Source organism: Sapajus apella, unplaced genomic scaffold (assembly GCF_009761245.1).
Source record: "Sapajus apella isolate SASKATOON/1434 unplaced genomic scaffold, GSC_monkey_1.0 scaffold4, whole genome shotgun sequence".
In the NCBI taxonomy this organism is placed as follows: Eukaryota; Metazoa; Chordata; class Mammalia; order Primates; family Cebidae; genus Sapajus; species Sapajus apella.
Window position 1 is genome coordinate 33,963,262 of NW_022436944.1, and position 20,052 is coordinate 33,983,313.

The 20,052-nt window shown below is 40.5% G+C and overlaps 1 protein-coding gene across 3 annotated transcripts in view; it reads right to left on the minus strand.

Moving 5' to 3' along the window:
- The window catches only part of ACP3 (acid phosphatase 3), a 52,766-nt gene that overhangs the window by 23,859 nt on the left and 8,855 nt on the right, over window positions 1-20,052 (minus strand). For 2 of the 3 annotated variants that reach the window (XM_032266581.1, XM_032266591.1), the window contains 5 exons: window positions 16,417-16,512; window positions 13,368-13,454; window positions 12,766-12,918; window positions 6,244-6,342; window positions 1,541-1,633 (listed from right to left, as the gene is read on the minus strand). In XM_032266581.1, the coding sequence (XP_032122472.1) occupies window positions 1,541-1,633; window positions 6,244-6,342; window positions 12,766-12,918; window positions 13,368-13,454; window positions 16,417-16,512 (528 nt within the window). The remainder of the gene's footprint in view (window positions 1-1,540; window positions 1,634-6,243; window positions 6,343-12,765; window positions 12,919-13,367; window positions 13,455-16,416; window positions 16,513-20,052) is intronic. The other variant, XM_032266594.1, reaches the window with a different exon arrangement.

The following is a 20,052-nucleotide window of genomic DNA, read 5'->3' on the forward strand; positions in this document are numbered from 1 at the left end:
GATTGGGTCAATTAACTCTAGGATGGATGGAGGCAAACTGTGTCATCTGTTATTAAGATAGAGCTATGGAAGTAATTGCTGCCCCCTAGACTCTTATGATGACCTCAAAGTTAGAAGTCAATATGAATTAGGTGGGTGGGTAGTAACAATTTTGCCCAGTATTTAGTGAACTAATTGGGAAAACAGGAATAGAGAGTACTCCTTTTGGCCAGAAGGTGGAGCATGGTGATTGAAAAACACCATGTAACCTTGAAAAACAATCATAATTTATCTGGCCACAAAGGATACTTCAAATGCATGGCAAAGCAAGAAAGAAGTTCTTTCTTAAAAAGCAAATACAAATAGACTGGCTTATAGTTTGCTTGTTTATTTTATTTATTTTTATTTTTATTTTTATTTATTTATTTTTTTTGAGACGGAGTTTTGCTCTTGTTACCCAGGCTGGAGTGCAATGGCGCGATCTCAGCTCACCGCAACCTCCGCCTCCTGGGTTCAGGCAATTCTCCTGCCTCAGCCTCCTGAGTAGCTGGGATTACAGGCACACGCCACCATGCCCAGCTAATGTTTTTTGTATTTTTAGTAGAGACAGGGTTTCACCATGTTGACCAGGATGGTCTCGATCTCTTGACCTCATGATCCACCCACCTCGGCCTCTCAAAGTGCTGGGATTACAGGCTTGAGCCACCGTGCCCGGCCATGCTTGTTTATTTCTACATTCAGAAATCAGGTAATTTTCCCCCTTCCCTCCCTCCCTCCCTCCCTCCCTCCCTCCATCCCTCCCTTCCTTCCTTCCTTCCTCCCTTCCTCCTTTCCCCCCTCCTTCCCTCCCTTCCTCCCTCCCTCCCTCTCTTCCTTTCTTCATTTCATTCATTCATTTATTTATTTAGAGACAGAGTCTCACTCTGTTGCCCAGGCTGGAGTGCAGTGGCAAGATCTCGGCTCACTGCAACCTCAACCTCCCGGGTTCAAGCGATTCTCCTGCCTTAGCCTCCTGAGTAGCTGGGACTACAGGTACCTACTACCATGCCTGGCTAATTTTTGTCTTTTTAGTAGAGATGGGGTTTCACCATGTTGGCTAGGCTGATCTTGAACTCCTGACCCTGTGATCCGCCTGCTTTGGTCTCCCAAAGTGCTACGATTACTGGCGTAAACCATCACACTCAGCCTCCCCCATCTTTCTTTATGACAACATTGCCTTTTCATCAAGACCCAGGACAGGAACCCAGCATTTTTGAGTGGCTGCAAAATAAATAAGCTCCTACTGAATCCAAGGGGGGAAAAACCAAAGTGGAAACTCATGGAAGAAAAGCAATTTTGCTTGTAATTTTCTAAAGGACGCAAACATAAATAATACTAGAGAGAAAAGAGAAGTCAGGATTTTTAAGTTAATATAAGAAAGTTGTGAATTATGTTTCAATGTCAAAAGAAGCATAAGTAATACATTCATAAAGAAGTAGAAGAAAAGATACTGATCTGTTTCAAAATCAGCATAAATCATAAAATCATATTGCAAGTTAACCTTTGATTTTTTGTCTTTTACCTCACAATACAAAGGGTCGTAGACTTTACTCCAAATTCCAAAAAGGTCCTGGCCATGGAATCCTGAAAGTTTTGGCAAGGTAGCTATAAAATCCTGAAACACAAACAGAGAAAGGAAAATTCCTACACAGGTTTCTCAGATTCAGCACTATTGATATTTTGGGCTGCACCATTCTTTGTTGTGGGGAGTTGTACTGTACATTATAGGTTGTTTCACAGTATCCTGGCCTCTACCCACTAGATGCCAATGGCATTCCTAATCTCCCACTTGTGCAACCCAGACTGTCTCCAGACATTGCCAAATGTTCCCTGCGAGGCAAATGTGCCCCTGTTGAGAAACGCTGTTCTTCACAGAAAAATGCACCAGTAATATTGGTTACGACGATGCCATTCCAAAGAATTTTACAAACACGAATTGATTATTCCTTATTATTACTTTTAAAATGTAGATAGATGCTGGCTGACTGCCACAAGTTCCTGGTTTGTGCTGGAATTGGATTGAAGTGTACTGCCTTAGATTATTTTTAGAAGTGGGTAAAGTGTAACTCACATGTAAATACCTCCAGGTGAGAAAGGCACACATATTTCAGGCCAATGCATCCAGGAAAGTTCAACAGAAATAGGACTTGGTCTTTGGCTATACATATAAAAATTGGATGGAATGCAAATCTTTTGCTAGGTTCTGTATGATTGTTGGATTGTCGCAATAATGAGACCCAATGTTCGGCTATCTGACTGCTGAAATTGGCAGCCATTTCTGGAAAGCCTTTTTGAAGATAATGTCTGTCTGATGGATGAAATTTCTAGGGAACTACAATTTGCCAATATTAACCCCAATAGATTTTCATAAAATAAATAGAAATTATTATTATAGAGCTCCTATTGCCATCTCCTCAAACATAAAAGCTCCAGGGCCAGATGAATATCATAGAGGAATTCTACCAGGCTTTTCAAAGGTAAATTATTCTAATGTTATTTCAACTCTTCTGGAGCATAGAAGATGAAAGAAAACTTTCAAAAACTTCTTATGAACTAAGTGTAACATTGATACTGACAAAGATTGTCCCCAAAATAAAACTATTAGTTCAATGCCACTTGTAAATATCAATGGGAAAGTCCTAAGTAAAATAATAGGAAGTAAATTCAACATCACATAAGAGGAAATGGGTTTGATTTGAGAAATGTAAAGATTGTTCAATACTGGTAAATCTATGAATGTAATCAATCATTGTAATTGATCCAAGGAGAAAAATAATTTGATTATATTTGAAAATGTTAAAACAGTCATTCAGAAGGTTTAACAACCTATATTGATTAAAAAAACCACTCAAGAAAATAAGAAAGGTAGGTATTTCCTTAACTTGATAAAAATATATGTTTTGGTTCAAAAGCCAGTATGCTTATTAGAAAAACTCCTCTGAAATCAGAAATAAGACAAGAATACCCACTACCAACACTGTCCATAACATTATACTGTAAGTAGTGGCCAATGCACATAGGCAAAAGAAAGAAATTAGAGGCACACAGTTTTGAAAACTGGAGATACACCATTATTATTTGCAGATACTATAAACCTGAAACAAACTTAACAAAAATGTAAAGACTTATATGAAGAAAACCCTAAAACAATCTTTAAAATAAAACAAGTAGGAACATGTACCATATTCTTAGAAGGGAAGATTTAACAGTAAAAAGCTGCAAATTCTCCCTAAGTTAAATAAATTTAATATGATCCTAACGAAAATACTAAAAATTAAAAAATACTTTTGGAACTAGACAAACTGACTCTAAAGTTCACAAAGAAAATTAAAACATAGTCATGGAAGCTCAGAAAAAGTAGAGCAATGGCGGATACTAGCCCTTATATATTAAAGCATATTATAAGGTCTTAATAATTAAAACCCAAATTTTGGCTAATAAATTAAACAGAATAAAAATCACATAAGTAGACCCCACACACATGGGGATATTAATATATAATAGCTTAAATAAGTGGGAAAAGTGAACTATTCCATAAATAATGATGGGGCAATTAGATAATCTCTGGGAAAAAACTTAAGCAGGATACATACTTCATACTTCCTACCAGTATGAACTGTAAATGAATTCAATATATAAATGTAGAAATGAAGCTAAAGTGGCATTAGAAGAAAGCATTACAGACTTCTTTCTAACCTAGGGTAGGGAAAGCTTTTCTGAATATGACTCAAAATATAGAAGCCATATAAGAATAAATTGATACAGAACCTATATTGCAAGAACACAGTAAACAAAGTCAACTGAACATTTTTTAAAAATGCCATTCATTATCTGTGATATTGTGATATATATATTTGATTTTCATCTCCATTTTCCACCAAACAACTCCTAAAATCCATGGAGTCTCCAAAGTATGGCTTTTTGCCTGCTAATAACTGATTGATGGCTGGCAGTCCCTGGCCAGCTTCAAGATGAGGGCTGGTCACCAGAAAGCAAGGCCAGGATTAGAGGGTTGGGACTTTCCCTCCTACTTTAGAACCTCTGGGGAGGAGAGGGAGTTAAAAGTTAAGTTGATAGCCAATAGCCTATGTCTTAATCAATCATGGCTATGCAATGAAATCTCCATATAAAGGCCAAAAGGACAGGGTTCAGAGAGCCCTCAGACAGCTGAACACATAGAGGTTCCTGGAATGTGGTGGTCCTGAATAAGGCAGGCAAGCTCCTTGTAATATCCTTTGTAATAAACCTGTAACTGTGTTTCCCTGAGTTCTGTGAGCTGCCCCTGCAAAATTAATCGAACCCAAAGAGGAAGTTGTGAGAACCCCCAACTTAAAGCCAGTCTGTCAGAAGTTTGGAGGTCTGGACTTGCGTCTAGTGTCTGAGGTGGCAGGTTGGGGGTGGCCAGTTTAGGGGCCTGAGCCCTCAACCTGTGGGATCTGATGCTATCTCCAGATAGATGGTGTCAAACCTGAATTGGAGGACAGCCAGCTTGTGTGCACTACAGAACTAGCTGCCTGTTTGTGGGAAGAAATCCCCCATGTTTGGTCACAGAAGTCTTCTGTTTGTGTTGATTGGTGTTGTTGAATGAAAAAAATAGGAAAAAGTATGTTGAGTGAGTATGTTTTTCACACACAAAATATCACAGCCAGAAATGTTAAAATATATAAAAAAAGCTTCTAAAAACTTATAGTAAAAGGAAAATCAATCATCCAAAAGAAAAATAGTCAAGGGATATTGATATAAAAGGAAATACAAATGGCATTTAACTGAGGAGAACACACGGACACATAGAGGGGAACAGCACACACTGGGGCCTCTGGGAGGGTGGAGGGTGGGAGGAGGGAAAGGGTCAGGAAAAATAATCAACGGGTACTAGGCTTAATACCTGGGTGATGAAATAATCTGAACAACAAGCCCCCATGACACACATTTACCTATGTAACAAACCTGCGCTTGTACCCCAAACTTAAAATAAAAGTTAAAAAAGAAATAACCCCCCCAAAAAAACCCAAAAAATGGCATTTAACTAGAAGATACCCAAACTCACTCATCACAAGAAAAAAGTACTATAGTATAATGTTGCATAATAGTTATGATAGTGAGCTTCCTTTCCTTATTCCTAATTTTAGAGAGGATGCTTCTAGTAATATTATTTTCTGCTCATCAGATTTGCAAAAATCGCCAGAGTGGTCCACATACTGTTGGCAAGGTTGTGGAGAAATGGGCACTTGCATGCAGTGCTGATAGAAGTAGAAAGTAGTAAAATCTCTTTGGAAGGTAACTTAATATTTCAAATTGACCCAGAATGTCTACTTCTGGGATATTATCCCACAGGCATTCTTGTGAAACTATTTAGATGCACAAGGTATTCATATCTTCTGTTTGTAAAAATGAAAGATTGAAAAATGACTCATGTTTCTATCAATAGGGGCTGGTTAAATAAATTATGGCATAAATATAATATTACACATTTGTAAAAAAAAAAAAAAGGAAAGAAAGCAAAGGAGGAAACCTTTTGCATATAGACATAGAAATATTTCCAAGATACTTTGTTAAATGGAAAAAAACAAAATAAAACCAAGGTGCTCAACCCTATGAATAGTATACCACTTTCATGTAACAAAAGGAGAAACTATCAGAATATATTTTTATGTTTGTATATGCATAAGAAAATTGGAAGACTACATAAGAAAATAATGCTAGTGGTTACCTATGGAGCTGTGGAGACTTCCACTGTATTGCTTTTTGTATTTTCTAATTTTTGGACAGTATGAATGTATTATTCATTGAAAAGATATTTTAAAAAGTACACAGCATTTTATCTAGCTTTTGTATTGTGCTGAAAATGGGTATTTTGCAAAATAGAAACATAGAAACAAAAGGGACTGTCCTTTGTATATGAAGACAATAGTCCCAGCCCCTTAATATGAATAAGGCAGGTGATTTTAGATTTGTATTTATTCTCATCCAGCTACTTACTTACTCCTGGTTCCTTTCAAGACAATGGGCAAAGGATTCAAAAGGACTGGCTTGTCTATTGGCTTGTGAATCCTGTACAGGGAGTGAAAGCCAGAAGCGATGACTTCCCTCATTAAATATTCTAACCCATTGCTATAACCAGCCACTGACAGATGCATTCATCCCATACTTTTCAGAAGCCAAAGCTTTATCTTGTGTCTTGGCCCTCACGCTCAAGTACACCACTAAACAAAACTAGCTTTTAACCTTGTAAGGGCGCAGCCTCTTCTGAAATTCTTCCGATTTCAATGTCTCATTCTCAAGTTCTTGAAAACGAGGGCAGTTCCTGAAAGGCAGGTATAGCAACTGAGGAAAGAGAAAAATCATAAAACCTTTATGAATCAGAAGAACTTTGCTAAAGATGCTGCAGCAATTTTTTTTTTTTTTTTTTTTTTTTTTTTGAGACGGAGTTTCACTCATGTTACCCAGGCTGGAGTGCAATGGCGCGATCTCGGCTCACCACAACCTCCGCCTCCTGGGTTCAGGCAATTCTCCTGCCCCAGCCTCCTGAGTAGCTGGGATTACAGGCACGCACCACCATGCCCAGCTAATTTTTTGTATTTTTAGTAGAGACGGGGTTTCACCATGTTGACCAGGATGGTCTCGATCTCTTGACCTCGTGATCCACCCGCCTCGGCCTCCCAAAGTGCTGGGATTACAGGCTTGAGCCACCGCGCCCGGCCTGCTGCAGCAATATTTTAAACCTCATTAGGTCCAAAGCAACCTTAATAAAAGATTCACATGTGTTTTGAGATGAGTGGAAATCCCAAAATTGAGGAGAAAGAATGAAACGATCTGTAGGTCTTAACATAGTAGGATACGTATTCAGAACTGAAAATCCTTTTTTTCTCCTTTCATAAACTTGCTGTAATAGGACTGTGCTGTTGGTAAATATTTACACTTCTCTTCTCGATCTTCCATGCAAATAACTGTTGTCTTACTTTCTTCCCAATCCCTTTCATTTCTTGCACTAAGTGCATATCTGTACACATGCACACCCCCCCCCACCCCCGCAACCCATGTACGTATGGGGAAATGAATTTGATCCTGGAAAAAATCTTAAGTCAATTAACCACTCATTGACTTCGGTTTTTGCAAATTTGCAGACTGTTAAAATAAGAGTACATATTAAATACTTAGAAAAATATACTTCAAAAACCTGTTGTGAGGACAAAGTGATCATCCTAGAATTAGTTAAAATTTGACAGTGTTTTGTAATTAAACTGTAAGCCACAGGTTTGTGGCTCTCAAGTTTGTTTTGTTGCCCTTACTTTCCATCTGTGGCTAGTCCTGTATTTCTAGCCCTTGGTAGAAGTACAGGCAATTGTCGGGCAAGCTATTGTCAGGCCAGTGCCTGAAAGTACCGCTTAATCACATGCACATAACAGTGAAGAATGTATACAGGTTTCTTTTATGTCCTTTAAGTCTAAATTTGCATGCACGGCTTTCAAATGTTTCCATAGGAGAAATTACATTGTTGAGAGAAACGGCACAAGACTATTCATTACAGGTCTGGATTTTAATTAATTTGGATGTTTCTCTTTTTCCTTAAATTTAACATGTACAGGGCTAAACTTGCATGTGTTACAAGAGCATTCTGGCTGTCCCTTGAAGCCACAGGCTTAGGATCTCTGCATAAAACTGTTCCCTGCCTTGAACACTCCCCGACTGACTCCTGCTCTTCCTCTAGCCATCGTTCTCCAACCTCTATCATTAAGATGAATTCAACTTCATTTTTAACCCTTCCCTCTTTGTAATTTTTCCTGCTTTTTCCAATGACAGAATTTATCAACCTACTTCTTAATCACTTTCTTTATCTTCATAGTCCCCTCCCAGTCCTGGCCACCATAACTTGTGTTTCAACTCCTGTGAGGGTTTTCCATTTGGTAAATCAGCGTTCACTCTTTCAGCCATCCTAATTCATTCTTCACACAGCAGTTACACTAATATCTTTTATTATTATTATTTTTTACGCACAATTTTTTTTTTTTTTTTTTTGAGATGGAGTTTCACTCATGTTACCCAGGCTGGAGTGCAGTGGCGCGATCTCGGCTCACCGCAACCTCCGCCTCCTGGGTTCAGGCAGTTCTCCTGCCTCAGCCTCCTGAGTAGCTGGGATTACAGGCACACGCCACCATGCCCAGCTAATTTTTTGTATTTTTAGTAGAGACAGGGTTTCACCATGTTGACCAGGATGGTCTCGATCTCCTGACCTCGTGATCCACCCGCCTTGGCCTCCCAAAGTGCTGGGATTACAGGCTTGAGCCACCGCGCCCGGCCAGCACAACTCTTTTTAAAGTATCAATCAGATCATGTCATTTTGTGGTTCATGACCTTCATTGGCTTTCCATTTTACCTAAAATTAAATCCAAACTCACCACCACACAGACCACATCAAGAGTCTACATGAGTTGGCCTCTAGGAACTGCACTGTCCCTTGTCACTCCTCTCCAGCAGCACCTTGGGCCTTCTTGCTGTCCCTGAAGGCACTGGCTTAGGATCTCTGCATTAACTGTTTCCTGCCTTGAACACTCCCCAATTGACTTCAACCCCTCTTCTAGCCACCCTGCACCAGCCTGTATGATATTAACCTGTTTCATTTATTTCCAGGAACTCATCACCATGTGGCACTATTTTATTTACTTTTTTTTTTTTTTTTGAGATGGAGTCTTGCTCTGCTGCCCAGGCTGGAGTGTAGTGGTGTGATCTCGACTCACTGCAACCTCCGCCTCCTGGATTCAAGCAATTCTCCTGCCTCAGCCTCCTGAGTAGCTGGGACTACAGGCACGCACCACCCCAAGCTAATTTTTGTATTTTTAGTATAGACTGGGTTTCACCATGTTGGCCAGGGTGGTCTCGATCTCTTGACCTCATGATCCACCAGCTTCGGCCTCCCCAAAGTGCTGGAATTACAGGCATGAGCCACCATGCCCGGCTGCATTTACTTCTTTATCATCTATTTCCCATAAAATGTAAACTTGATGAGAGTCAGGATCGTGTCTGTCTTGTTCACTGCTGCTTTGTCAGTGCCCAGCACAGGGCTTGCCATCTTGGTAGCTACTCAGAAAACATTTATTTTTAAAGTTGTTTCCTGTCCATCGTTTCTGATTCTGTGTGTCACCTTGTCTTACCCTGCTTCTCTTCCTCTAACATCTTTTAGCATCTCATTTCAGGCCTCATTTCTTAATTCCTGAATTGCTTCAATAGTTATTCTCTGAGGCTCTGTGTCTTTTTCTTCCAAGCTATTGTCAGGCAGGTGCCCAAGAGTACCAATCACCACATGTGCATAATACTGAAGAATGTATACAGGTTTCTTTCATGTCCATTGCTTTAAGTATAAATTTGCATGCATGGCTTTCAAATTTTTCCATAGGAGAAATTATATTGTTGAGAGAAAAAGCACATGACTGTTCATTAAAGGCCTAGATTTTAATTAATTACCTCCTGGATGTTAATTTTCTCATCCATAAATTAAGTCAGGCTGAAAATAAACAGAATAATCACCAAGACATCTGTCTAGAATTTTATAGTGTGTTTTCCATTTCTTTTTTTTTCTTTTTTTTTTTTTTTTTTTTTTTTTTGAGACGGAGTTTCGCTCTTGTTACCCAGGCTGGAGTGCAATGGCGCGATCTCGGCTCACCGCAACCTCCGCCTCCTGGGTTCAGGCAATTCTCCTGCCTCAGCCTCCTGAGTAGCTGGGATTACAGGCACGCACCACCATGCCCAGCTAATTTTTTGTATCTTTAGTAGAGACGGGGTTTCACCATGTTGACCAGGATGGTCTCGATCTCTTGACCTCGTGATCCACCCGCCTCGGCCTCCCAAAGTGCTGGGATTACAGGCTTGAGCCACCGCGCCCGGTCTTCCATTTCTTTTTTTTAACTAACTGGACTTTTACAGATCCCTAAGAAGAAGTTAGATGGGTGCTGTTTTCCCATTTTACAGAAAAGAAACTGAGGTTTAGAGAGGTTACTCAAGCTCATATATCTGGAGTGGCAGTTGGCTCCCAGACGTAGGTTTTCCAACTTCAAATCCAGCCCTTCTTCTAACATCACACTGCCTTTCAACTCAAGATTCCTTCTGGCTATTAAATTTAGATTCTCTAATCTGTGTCTAATATAATCCAATGCAATCAATTTTATTTTCCTTCTCTTTCTAGATAGGAACTCAGGGCACAGAAGAACTAGTATCTACATATTCACTCACAGCCGTATTTTTGTGCTGCCTTCCTCTCCTTTCCTCCCTCTGCTCTGAGGTCTGGTTCAAGTTCTCATTCTCTTATGAAGACCTGAATGACTGTCCTGTGGTAACTGCATGTATGTCTCATTCTCTGACTTCACCCAGCATATGTGGCTTGTACTTGAAATTATTGCCTGCTGTCTTGTAATATCTTCTACACATTTTGCACATGCTAATTTGCTTTCATCAAATCAATTATAAATTAGAAAAACTTGGCCTCATGTTGCTCTACAGCATTCAGCACAGCTAAATGCTGGAAGTAAGCTAGTGTTGATTGGTTTCATTAGATTTCTTAGTTGCTATGAGAGAATTTTTTTGACCTTAGTGAATTAGATAGATGGAAGCCATAGGTAGATAATGTTCCTTGCTTCCCTCTGTCTCTCCCTCCATCATCCTGTTTCTTTCCTCCTCTTCTACTAGCACATGCATTCTCTTTTTGTTATTTAATACCTTAATTACTATTATTCAGGATTAAGGGTTAAATAGCTGCTGTGGTCTATATTTTGCTGAATTTTGGTGCTGCTATCTAGTCTTCATCTCTGCAGAAAAGGCTGGTAAAAGTCATTTTATTTTCTTTTTGAAATAAATTATTTATAAATGCTTAAGAACACTGATAATCATAATACTTCCCTCCTGATGCTGTGAAGGGAAAGCTATAAATAAATCATCCTGTCTTTTCAAGAAACAGCAGAAAAGTGGTTGGAGTAGATTTACCTCCAGTGACTTTCTACAAAGCATTTGGGAAAAATCCTTACATCACTAGATGCAGCAATTAAGTCAAATTTCTAGGGCTATTGTCAGGGCAAAGAGGATAGTAACCTATCCTGGAGGTCACTGGGCAAGAGTCTGGGTCCAGCAATCAGGCTAAGCTTCAGCCATAGCGAGATGAGATGGTCATGCCTATGATGGGACTGCAGGAAAATTAGGAAGGGATTCTTTGTCCCAAACTATTTCTTTCATATAGCCTTAAGTTCCACACCTGGAAGATTTTTATTTATTTTTTTTATTATTTATTTATTTTTTTTTGAGACGGAGTTTCGCTCTTGTTACCCAGGCTGGAGTGCAATGGCGCGATCTCGGCTCACCGCAACCTCCGCCTCCTGGGTTCAGGCAATTCTCCTGCCTCAGCCCCCTGAGTAGCTGGGATTACAGGCGTGTGCCACCATGCCCAGCTAATTTTTTGTATTTTTAGTAGAGACGGGGTTTCACCATGTTGACCAGGATGGTCTCGATCTCTTGACCTCGTGATCCACCTGTCTCAGCCTCCCAAAGTGCTGGGATTACAGGCTTGAGCCACCGCACCTGGCCTAGATTTTTAGATATATTTATTACTGCTTTAAAAATATCAGTTCCTCTGAAAAGGTTAAGGAGTGCTTGATTGGTCCCACCCTGTACAAATACATTTGAGAGTTTCTCCCAAATAGCCCCATTCAGGCAGCTTGGTTTATAATACTGGGTTCTCAAACATGGCTCCCCACTGGAATCATCGAGGGATATTATTATTTAAAAACTGATACATGGGTCCACCTTCAGACATTCTGATTTCTTATGGGGAGTGCCCTGGGCATCAGGATTAAAAAAAAATTCCCCAGGTAATTCTAATACGCAGCTAAGCCTGAGAATCACGATTTTATACAGAAGAAAGTTGTTCTGGAATGAAATAGGCCTGTTTTAATCCCAGCGTGATGCTTGCTAGCAGTGTGGCTTTGGACCAATTTGTTTGTTATTTAACCTCTCCAAGCACTTATTTCCCTCGCTATAAAAGGAGAACAAGAATATTGTCCATTCAGAGTTGTTATGAAAGGTAAAACAATGACTCATATAAAATGTTGAGCAATAATTATGCACTCAAATCTTTCTTTTTCTTCTACCTAGGAATGTGGATTTTCATGAGTAGAGGAGTGTTTGTCAGAGTAGAGATCTTTGTATAGTATGGAGAGAGGAGAAACCTGTGTGTGGCACCAAAAGCCTGGGAATTGAAGGCAGAACACTGGGAGTCTTTCTCTCTCTCTCTCTCTCTCTCTCTCTCTCTCTCTCTTTCTCTCTCTTTCTCTCTCTATCTCTGGGCATTGAAGGCAGAACACTGGGAGTCTCTCTCTCTCTTTTTCTCTCTATCTCTGGGCATTGAAGGCAGAACACTGGGAGCCTCTCTCTCTTTCTCCCCCCTCCACCTCCGTGTGTGTGTGTGTGTCCCTCCACCTCCATGTGTGTGTGTGTGTGTGTGTGTGTGACGATGAGGGGCAAATTACCAAGAGTTGTAAGAGTGGCAAAACAAAGTGGATCATACAGATCCAAAGAGAAATTTGGTTCCTGCTCTCTCTTAACTAGGGCTTTCCATGTCCTAAATTGTTCTTTGTATCTTTATTTAAGAAATAATTAAAACTTCACAGCTTAAGGAGTGTCCGGATTCCCAAATCCACAGCCACCGGGTAACCTGCCTTCTTCATTCTATGTCTACCTGAAATCTCTTGGTTTTCCCAGAATACTGACCTGATCTTCAGAAAGAGGGACTGTGTGCACCGGGATGGGCTGCCAGGGTAGGGTGGGATTCCAGATGCTGTGACCCTCTGGGGGAAACAGGGCTGCCAGGTTCGTCATAGCACTCATCAAAGTCCGGTCAACATCTGTGCTTTGAATATAAACCTAGAGTAGGAAAATCAAAGCAGAAGTGAACATAAAGGGAACATGAGGTTTTTTCTGCAGAGCTGCCAAGGTATTAGAGAAAGAACAGGACATCCGCAGTGAAATATGACAGACATTGTGGTAACATCAGAATCATAATAATTGTTAAGGAATGAGCAATATTATGATCATGGTACAAAGCAACCTGGTTGGCCAATAGTTGAATTGACAAATGAGATCAATTAAGCTGTGGCTACTTGTCAAGCCAAAGTATTTATTCAACTGTTCATAAAATCTTGACTCATAGTCACAGATTTTTAAGAAAAAGTAGCATAAAGAAGAATATATTTGTAAACAAGATCTCTGACTTGTATAAGTTTCTTGGAAAACAGGCAAAGCACTTTTATATATGCAGAATTATTTTAATTCTTTCAAAGAAAAAAGTTCCTACTCTTGGCTCCCCAACTTGCCTGTTCATGTTTGTAGGACTCATTCAAGAATTTTCTGTATCTCTTTCTTATGTACTCTCCAAGTTCATAATGCTGCTCCATGCCCAGCTACGGGAAAGAAAAAAAAAGCAAAAATTAATGAAAGTAAGTGCTATGATTCACATTATCATAAAAATTTGTTGACTTTTTTCATATATGTGTAGAATGAACAATGGTATGCTTTCATAGTTCCGCAATAATGACACATATTTAAATAAAACAAGAGAGCTGTAGTAATCTTTAGTTACAGTTCCCTGACTGTCTGAGAAAACTCATTTATCTTCATTAGCACTTAACATAGAGATTTGCACATAGTAAGTGATTAGTTGATCATTGGGTGATTGATCTGATTTAAGTTCATCTGATTTAAGTTCATCTCTGGTGTAGTGGGATCCTTGTTGGTAGAAATCAAATTGATAGAAATCAAATTGATAGAAATCACTTGATAGAAATCAAATTCTTAGGCCCAACCCTTGATCTACTGAACCAGAACCTTTGGGGGTGGAGCTCAATAATCTTTTTTAAACAAGCTTCTGATGGACAGTAATCACTAAGATGCATTAGCTCAGTGGTTCACAAGCATTACTGTGCATCAGAAACAAAATTATCTGGCGGTGCATGTTGAAATGCAGATTCCTCAGCATGTCCATCAGAGATCCCAGTTCATTAGTTCCTGAGTGGGGTCCTGACATCTGCATTTTAACAAGTCTCCCAAGTGATTCAGATGCAAATAGTAGACCACCATGCTTTGGAAACCCAGCATTCAAATTTGCCTTTAATCCAGAGCCTTACTAGAGCTTTGGGTACTGGAGAGGAGGTTGTCACTGTGCTTGCTGCTTGGTCTTGGTCCCACTTGTCATTTGCTTGTCACTCTTGTCATTTGCTTGAGCACCTATATAATCATCTCCCATCTAGGATGGGGATGAGGTGGGAAAGGAATAATGTACCATGACCTGAGTAGTGGAGAAGGAGGTACTTTAGGTCTAATTGTGTTATAACTTAAAGTTTAAATAGTCATCTGCATAAAGCAGTGATTTTCACACTTTAGCATGCACAGAATCACCTGGAGGACAGGACTCATTAAAACACAGATTTCTGGGCTTTAATTCCAAAGTTTATGGTTCACTGGGTATTGGGTGAAGCCAGAGAATTTATATTACTGACAAGTTTCCAAATGATGGTGATGCTGCTGGTCCAGGGACCACACTTTGAAATCGCTGATCAGAGAGCCGTCACCTTATGATTATGCAGATTAAAAGTACCTAGACAAGACTGGGTGGTAATTCTAGCACTTTGGGAGGCTGAGGCAGGAGGATTGCCTGAGCTCAGAAGTTTGAGACCAGCCTGGGCAACATGGCCAAACCTCGTCTCTACTAAAAATACAAAAAAATTAGCCAGGCGTGGTGGTGCTCACCTATAGTTCCAGCTACTTGGGAGGCTGAGGCATGAGAATGACTTGAACCTGGGAGACGGAGGCTGCAATGAGCCGAGATCAAGCCATTGCACTCCAGCCTGCAGGGACAGAGCGAGACTCCATCTCAAAAAAAAAAAAAAAAAAAGTGTCAAGACAAGGGTAGGAATAATCTGAGCCCTAGAACCTTGTCACCTCAAACATGGTCCATGTAGCAGTACCATTGTCATCCTTGGGAGTACATTAGACATGCAGAATCTCAGGTTCCACATCAGACCCGCTGAATTATAATCTGCATTTTGAAAAGATTCCCAAGTGATTCACTTGCACATTGAAGCTTGAGAAATACTTCCCTAATAGAATAGATTCTTGGGTAATCAAGGTTCTTCAGAAGAACTCAGATTCTGCAGCCTAGCAGAATCTTTTGTTTTTAATGGAAAAACATAACAGCAGAACAGGAGTCTATACAGAGCCATAGGTATTAAGAAGCAAACCTGAATTTTTGTAACCTCTCATTCAAAGAGACAGAAGATGGGTAAGCTATGGTGAGAAGAGCTCTGACCTGGGAGACAGAAGATGTTGGCCTCAAATAGCCCGTTGGAGTTTTCTCCTCTATGAAATATAGTCAGGGCAGTAATTCTCAGCCTTGGCTACACATTAGAGTGAACTGATCACCAAAGAGCTTCTAAAAATCCCAGTGCCCAGGACACATACAAGACCAATTAAATAGGAACCTCCCAGGCAGACATCAATATATTTTTTAAACCTCTCCAGATAATTCCAATGTTTGAGCAGGATTAAGACCCATTAGTTTTGGAGACATTCTACACTAAAGATTCTTTGACATTTTCTTAATATATTTAAACAGGTCAGGACAGAAGCAATGCACCTGGCCTCGTGGCTCCAAACAGAAGAATCTTTCAATCTTATAAGCAAAGGGAATAGGGCTTTGGAACAGTGACTCAAGATGGTTTTGCTCCGCAGTTCACCTTCTCCTTAGAGATGCTCTTCAGAAAGGCTCCCTGTGTTTATCTGACCACTTATGAGGTCAAATCCCAATATATCCAGCTGACAAGAAATCATATTCTAATATCAGCACTTTGGGGAATCATGTTTCCCAATGCTGTTGATTCAGCTTATTGATTATAATTACCACTTGGTTCTCTTCAGCATCTCTAAGCTCATATAGTCTTTGTTCATGCACATCTCTTACACTTAAATAAAGTCAGAAGGGTAAAAAAATATCAAAACAGACAATTCTATATACATTTCCCCTTGAGACTCATCAACATCTTTTTTTTTTTGAGATGGAGTTTGCTCTTGTTGCCCAGGCTGGAGTGCAATGATGTAATTTCGGCTCACTGCAATGTCCACTTACCAAGTTCAAGTGATTCTCCTGCTTCAGGCTCCTGAGTAGCTGGGATTACAGGCACCTGCCACCATGCCTGGCTAATTTTTGTAATTTTAGTAGAGACGGGGTTTCACCATGTTGGCCAGGCTGGTCTGGAACTCCTGACCTCAGGTGATCCACCTGCCTTGGCCTCCCAAAGTGTTGGAATTACAGGCATGAGCCACCACAATTGGCCTCATCAACAATCTTTAGCTAAAAGTCCAACCAACCTGGGTGAGTTGGCCAAATCCTTGTGGCCATGAGGATTCCTTTATGGGGTCAGTGGGAAAGGTGTCGATGGGACTTCTGTCTCCATGCCGAAACACCTGAAAATAGATGTGAGACAGTGATGTTATAAACGTCACTTGGGTGTTTTGCTTCTGCTAATTATAATAGATTTTTCTTCCCCCAAATCATTGGCTTTCAACTTTGGCTTTCCATTGTAATCACATAAGGCATTTTAAAAGATTCTGAGGACTTGGCTCTCAACCTTACTGATTTTTATTTAATTAGTCTGAGATGTGGCCAGGACATCAGGATTTAAAACATCTCCCTGGGTAAATCTCTGGTTAAGAACCACTGTTTTAAGCTCACTAACACTTTCACTGTGTTTCAGGTAGCGTAAGAATCAAGATGATCAGCCCTTAGAAGGCAGGTGACACATACATGGAGATCAGTTTGTATATAAATAGGACAGAAAGAAACATAAAGAGTACAGCAGACAAACTCTGATGAGAAGTATTCCTCCCTTAAATATGATTACAGTAATAATGGTATAACTTTTTTTTTGATACCAAGTCTGGCTCTGTTGCCCAGGATGGAGTGCAGTGGTGAATCCTGGGTTCAAGTGAATTCTCCCACCTTAGCTTCCCAAGTAGCTGGGACTACAGGCGCACACCACAATGCCCAGGTAATTTTTTTTTTTTTTTTGGGACGGAGTTTCGCTCTTGTTACCCAGGTTGGAGTGCAATGGCGCGATCTCGGCTCACCGCAACCTCCGCCTCCTGGGTTCAGGCAATTCTCCTGCCTCAGCCTCCTGAGTAGCTGGGATTACAGGCACGCGCCACCATGCCCAGCTAATTTTTTGTATTTTTAGTAGAGACGGGGTTTCACCGTGTTGACCAGGATGGTCTCGATCTCTTGACCTCGTGATCCACCCGCCTCGGCCTCCCAAAGTGCTGGGATTACAGGCTTGAGCCACCGCGCCCGGCCGTAATTTTTATATTTTTAGTAGAGAAGGGGTTTCGTCATGTTGGCCAGGCTGGTCTCGAACTCCTAACCTCAGGTGATCCACCCACCTTGGCCTCCCAAAGTGCTGGGATTATAAGCGTGAGCCACCGTGCCCAGCCATTATAACATTTTATGTATAACAAAAATAATAGATTTTTAATACCACTTAACAACTTGTGACCATTCTGAGTCAATGATTTGTTCATTTTTTGTAGGTTAGGAGTAAAAGATTGCAGGTAGGGAGGTTAGGAAAGCTAATCTTAATACTTTAATAACATACTTCTCTATTTGTGCCCACGTCATGCTATTGTGATTGCACATTTCTCTTTGGGAAGAATAGTCTGGACTTTTGAAATCTTGGTGCTTTGATTCTAATATGCTTTCTCAGTAGAATATCAAACCAAACACAAAGCTATCTTACGAGCAAAAGATAAGGAAAGAAAACCCCCAAGAAGTACAGGATGAAGTCTATACTGATGTCAGCAAATATTTTTTTTTTTTCATTTTAAAAAATATTAACCCTTTATTTAAAAATAACCCCTTGCCGGCAACCTCTTTACCTGCAGATATGAGAACTAGGACTCACACATCTAACAACACTTGCTATTTTGAAACTTCTCAAGAGCCCATGTCTTTTATTAGTGATTAATCACTCCCTCAATTTTTCTCAATACTTTGTCATTAGAGCTACTATCTTTCCCATTGTGTGAATGGCTATAGGAAAAAATCCATTCTGGACTGGGTGACGGGCCAGGTATAGGGAATATATCTTTTTCAAAAGGGCCAAAAGGCTAGGTGATGATACATCTCATCACCTGGCTCCAGGTCTTGATTCCTGGATTTAATTAAAATTCTACTAGCCTTTGGCAAAGAATAGGGGGCTGAGAAGTAGTAGGCACCTGGCTGGGGGGATGAATCTGTGAGAGACACCATCCTGGCGAGGAGTTTCAACAAATGGCTCCTCTCCTGAGTTAGTCTGTTCCTCCTGGGTCTCTCCTGGTTTCGCCTGGGCTGTGGTAAGTAATGGAGCTGTGAGTTCCTGGATGGTGACACGATCCAGGATCTTGAAACTCGTGTCCAGTTTCAGGGGCTGGCTGCAGCGCTGGCACACGAAGCTCACCTGCATGGTGCTGTTGTTGGATGTCTTAGACCCTTCCATCCCTCGGGAACCCGGAGCCCATCACCCAAGTCCAGTCTACCGCGGGGGCACTGTGGCCTCGCGTCGGCCCCGGAGCGAGGGCCCCAGAACTGCCATCGCTCTATCTTCAGTGACTTCCCGGTCCGCCCAGCAAATATTTTTAATATAGAGAAGTCTGCATAACACCTTGATTCATCTGGGATTACCTGTACCTGTCACTTATACTACCTGGCTAAGATGTTCCATTGAAAAGTAAGCCAAGAACCTGCTGTTCTGAAATTCTGTAAAACAGTTTAATAGATATTGAATAAGGAAACAATGTCAGATTTTAATCATTTTTGAGAAGAAATTCCAAGAAAGTGGGAGATGCTTGGGTTGTGTGTCTAGTATCTGAGGAAAACAGATCTTACGGCCCCCTAAACCAGTGAGAAATTAAAACTGTAGAACAGTCTACAGAAACAGGGCAATGGTGCAATAAATCTTAAGCAATCATTTTGGTCAGGTGAGCAATTACTGTCATGAATGATCCTCTGAAGGCAGGAAGAGCAGCTGCATATTTTTTTGTGAGCACCTGCAGTTACTAGTCTCTATGGGCGACTTGGTCATGATCAGAAATGACTCTGGTTAATCATCGATGCCTCTTTCCACAACTGAAGTACATTTTAGACTTTTTAGATCCTAGGTAAATGTGTCTTTGAATAACTAAAGTTGTTATATGGTTTCAATAAATTATAAACCCCGCATTGTTTAGTTTCTAGGGCTTCTCAACCTTAACATTGTTGACATTTGGGGCTGGATAATTCTTTGTTGTGGGTGCTGTCCTGTGCATTGTAGAATGTCTAGCAGCATCCATAGCCTTTACCCACCAGATGCCAGTAGCATTCCCCAGCTGTGACAGCTGAAAAGGGCAAATTTTCTGCCCTTGGGGGCAGAAAATCACCCCAAGTTTAGAGCCACGGAGTTAGCCAAAGAGAAGTCAGATGAGAAACATTGTAATAAAATAATTTACAATGCTTTAACTGCAATGGTAACTTCTTAACATTTTTTGAACACTCGCTTTGTCCTGGAAACTGTGCAGGAAACTTTGTTCTGGATATCTATGCTTCTCACAGATTTAATCTTCTCATTAGTTCCACAAAGCAGTTACTATTATTATTTCCATTTCACAAATGATGATGTTTACCTTAGTTAAGTGACCTGTCTAAACTCACACAGCATGTAAGTGGTAGAGTTGATATTCAAACACAGGCTATTCCTCCAACAGCAGCATACTTAACCACCTGTGACAGGTTCACTTCTGTATGGTCACACTCCTCAGAGTCTCACCAGCTAAATCTGAATGGTCTGGGATCTAATGCTTCTTTATTAACTCTACTCAATATACTCTTTTCCTCTAGGATTGGAAGACGGGTGTGTGTGTGTGTGTGTGTGTGTGCGTGTGTGTGTGTGTGCGAGAGAGAGAGAGAGAGAGAGAGAGAGAGAGAGAGAGAGAGAGAGA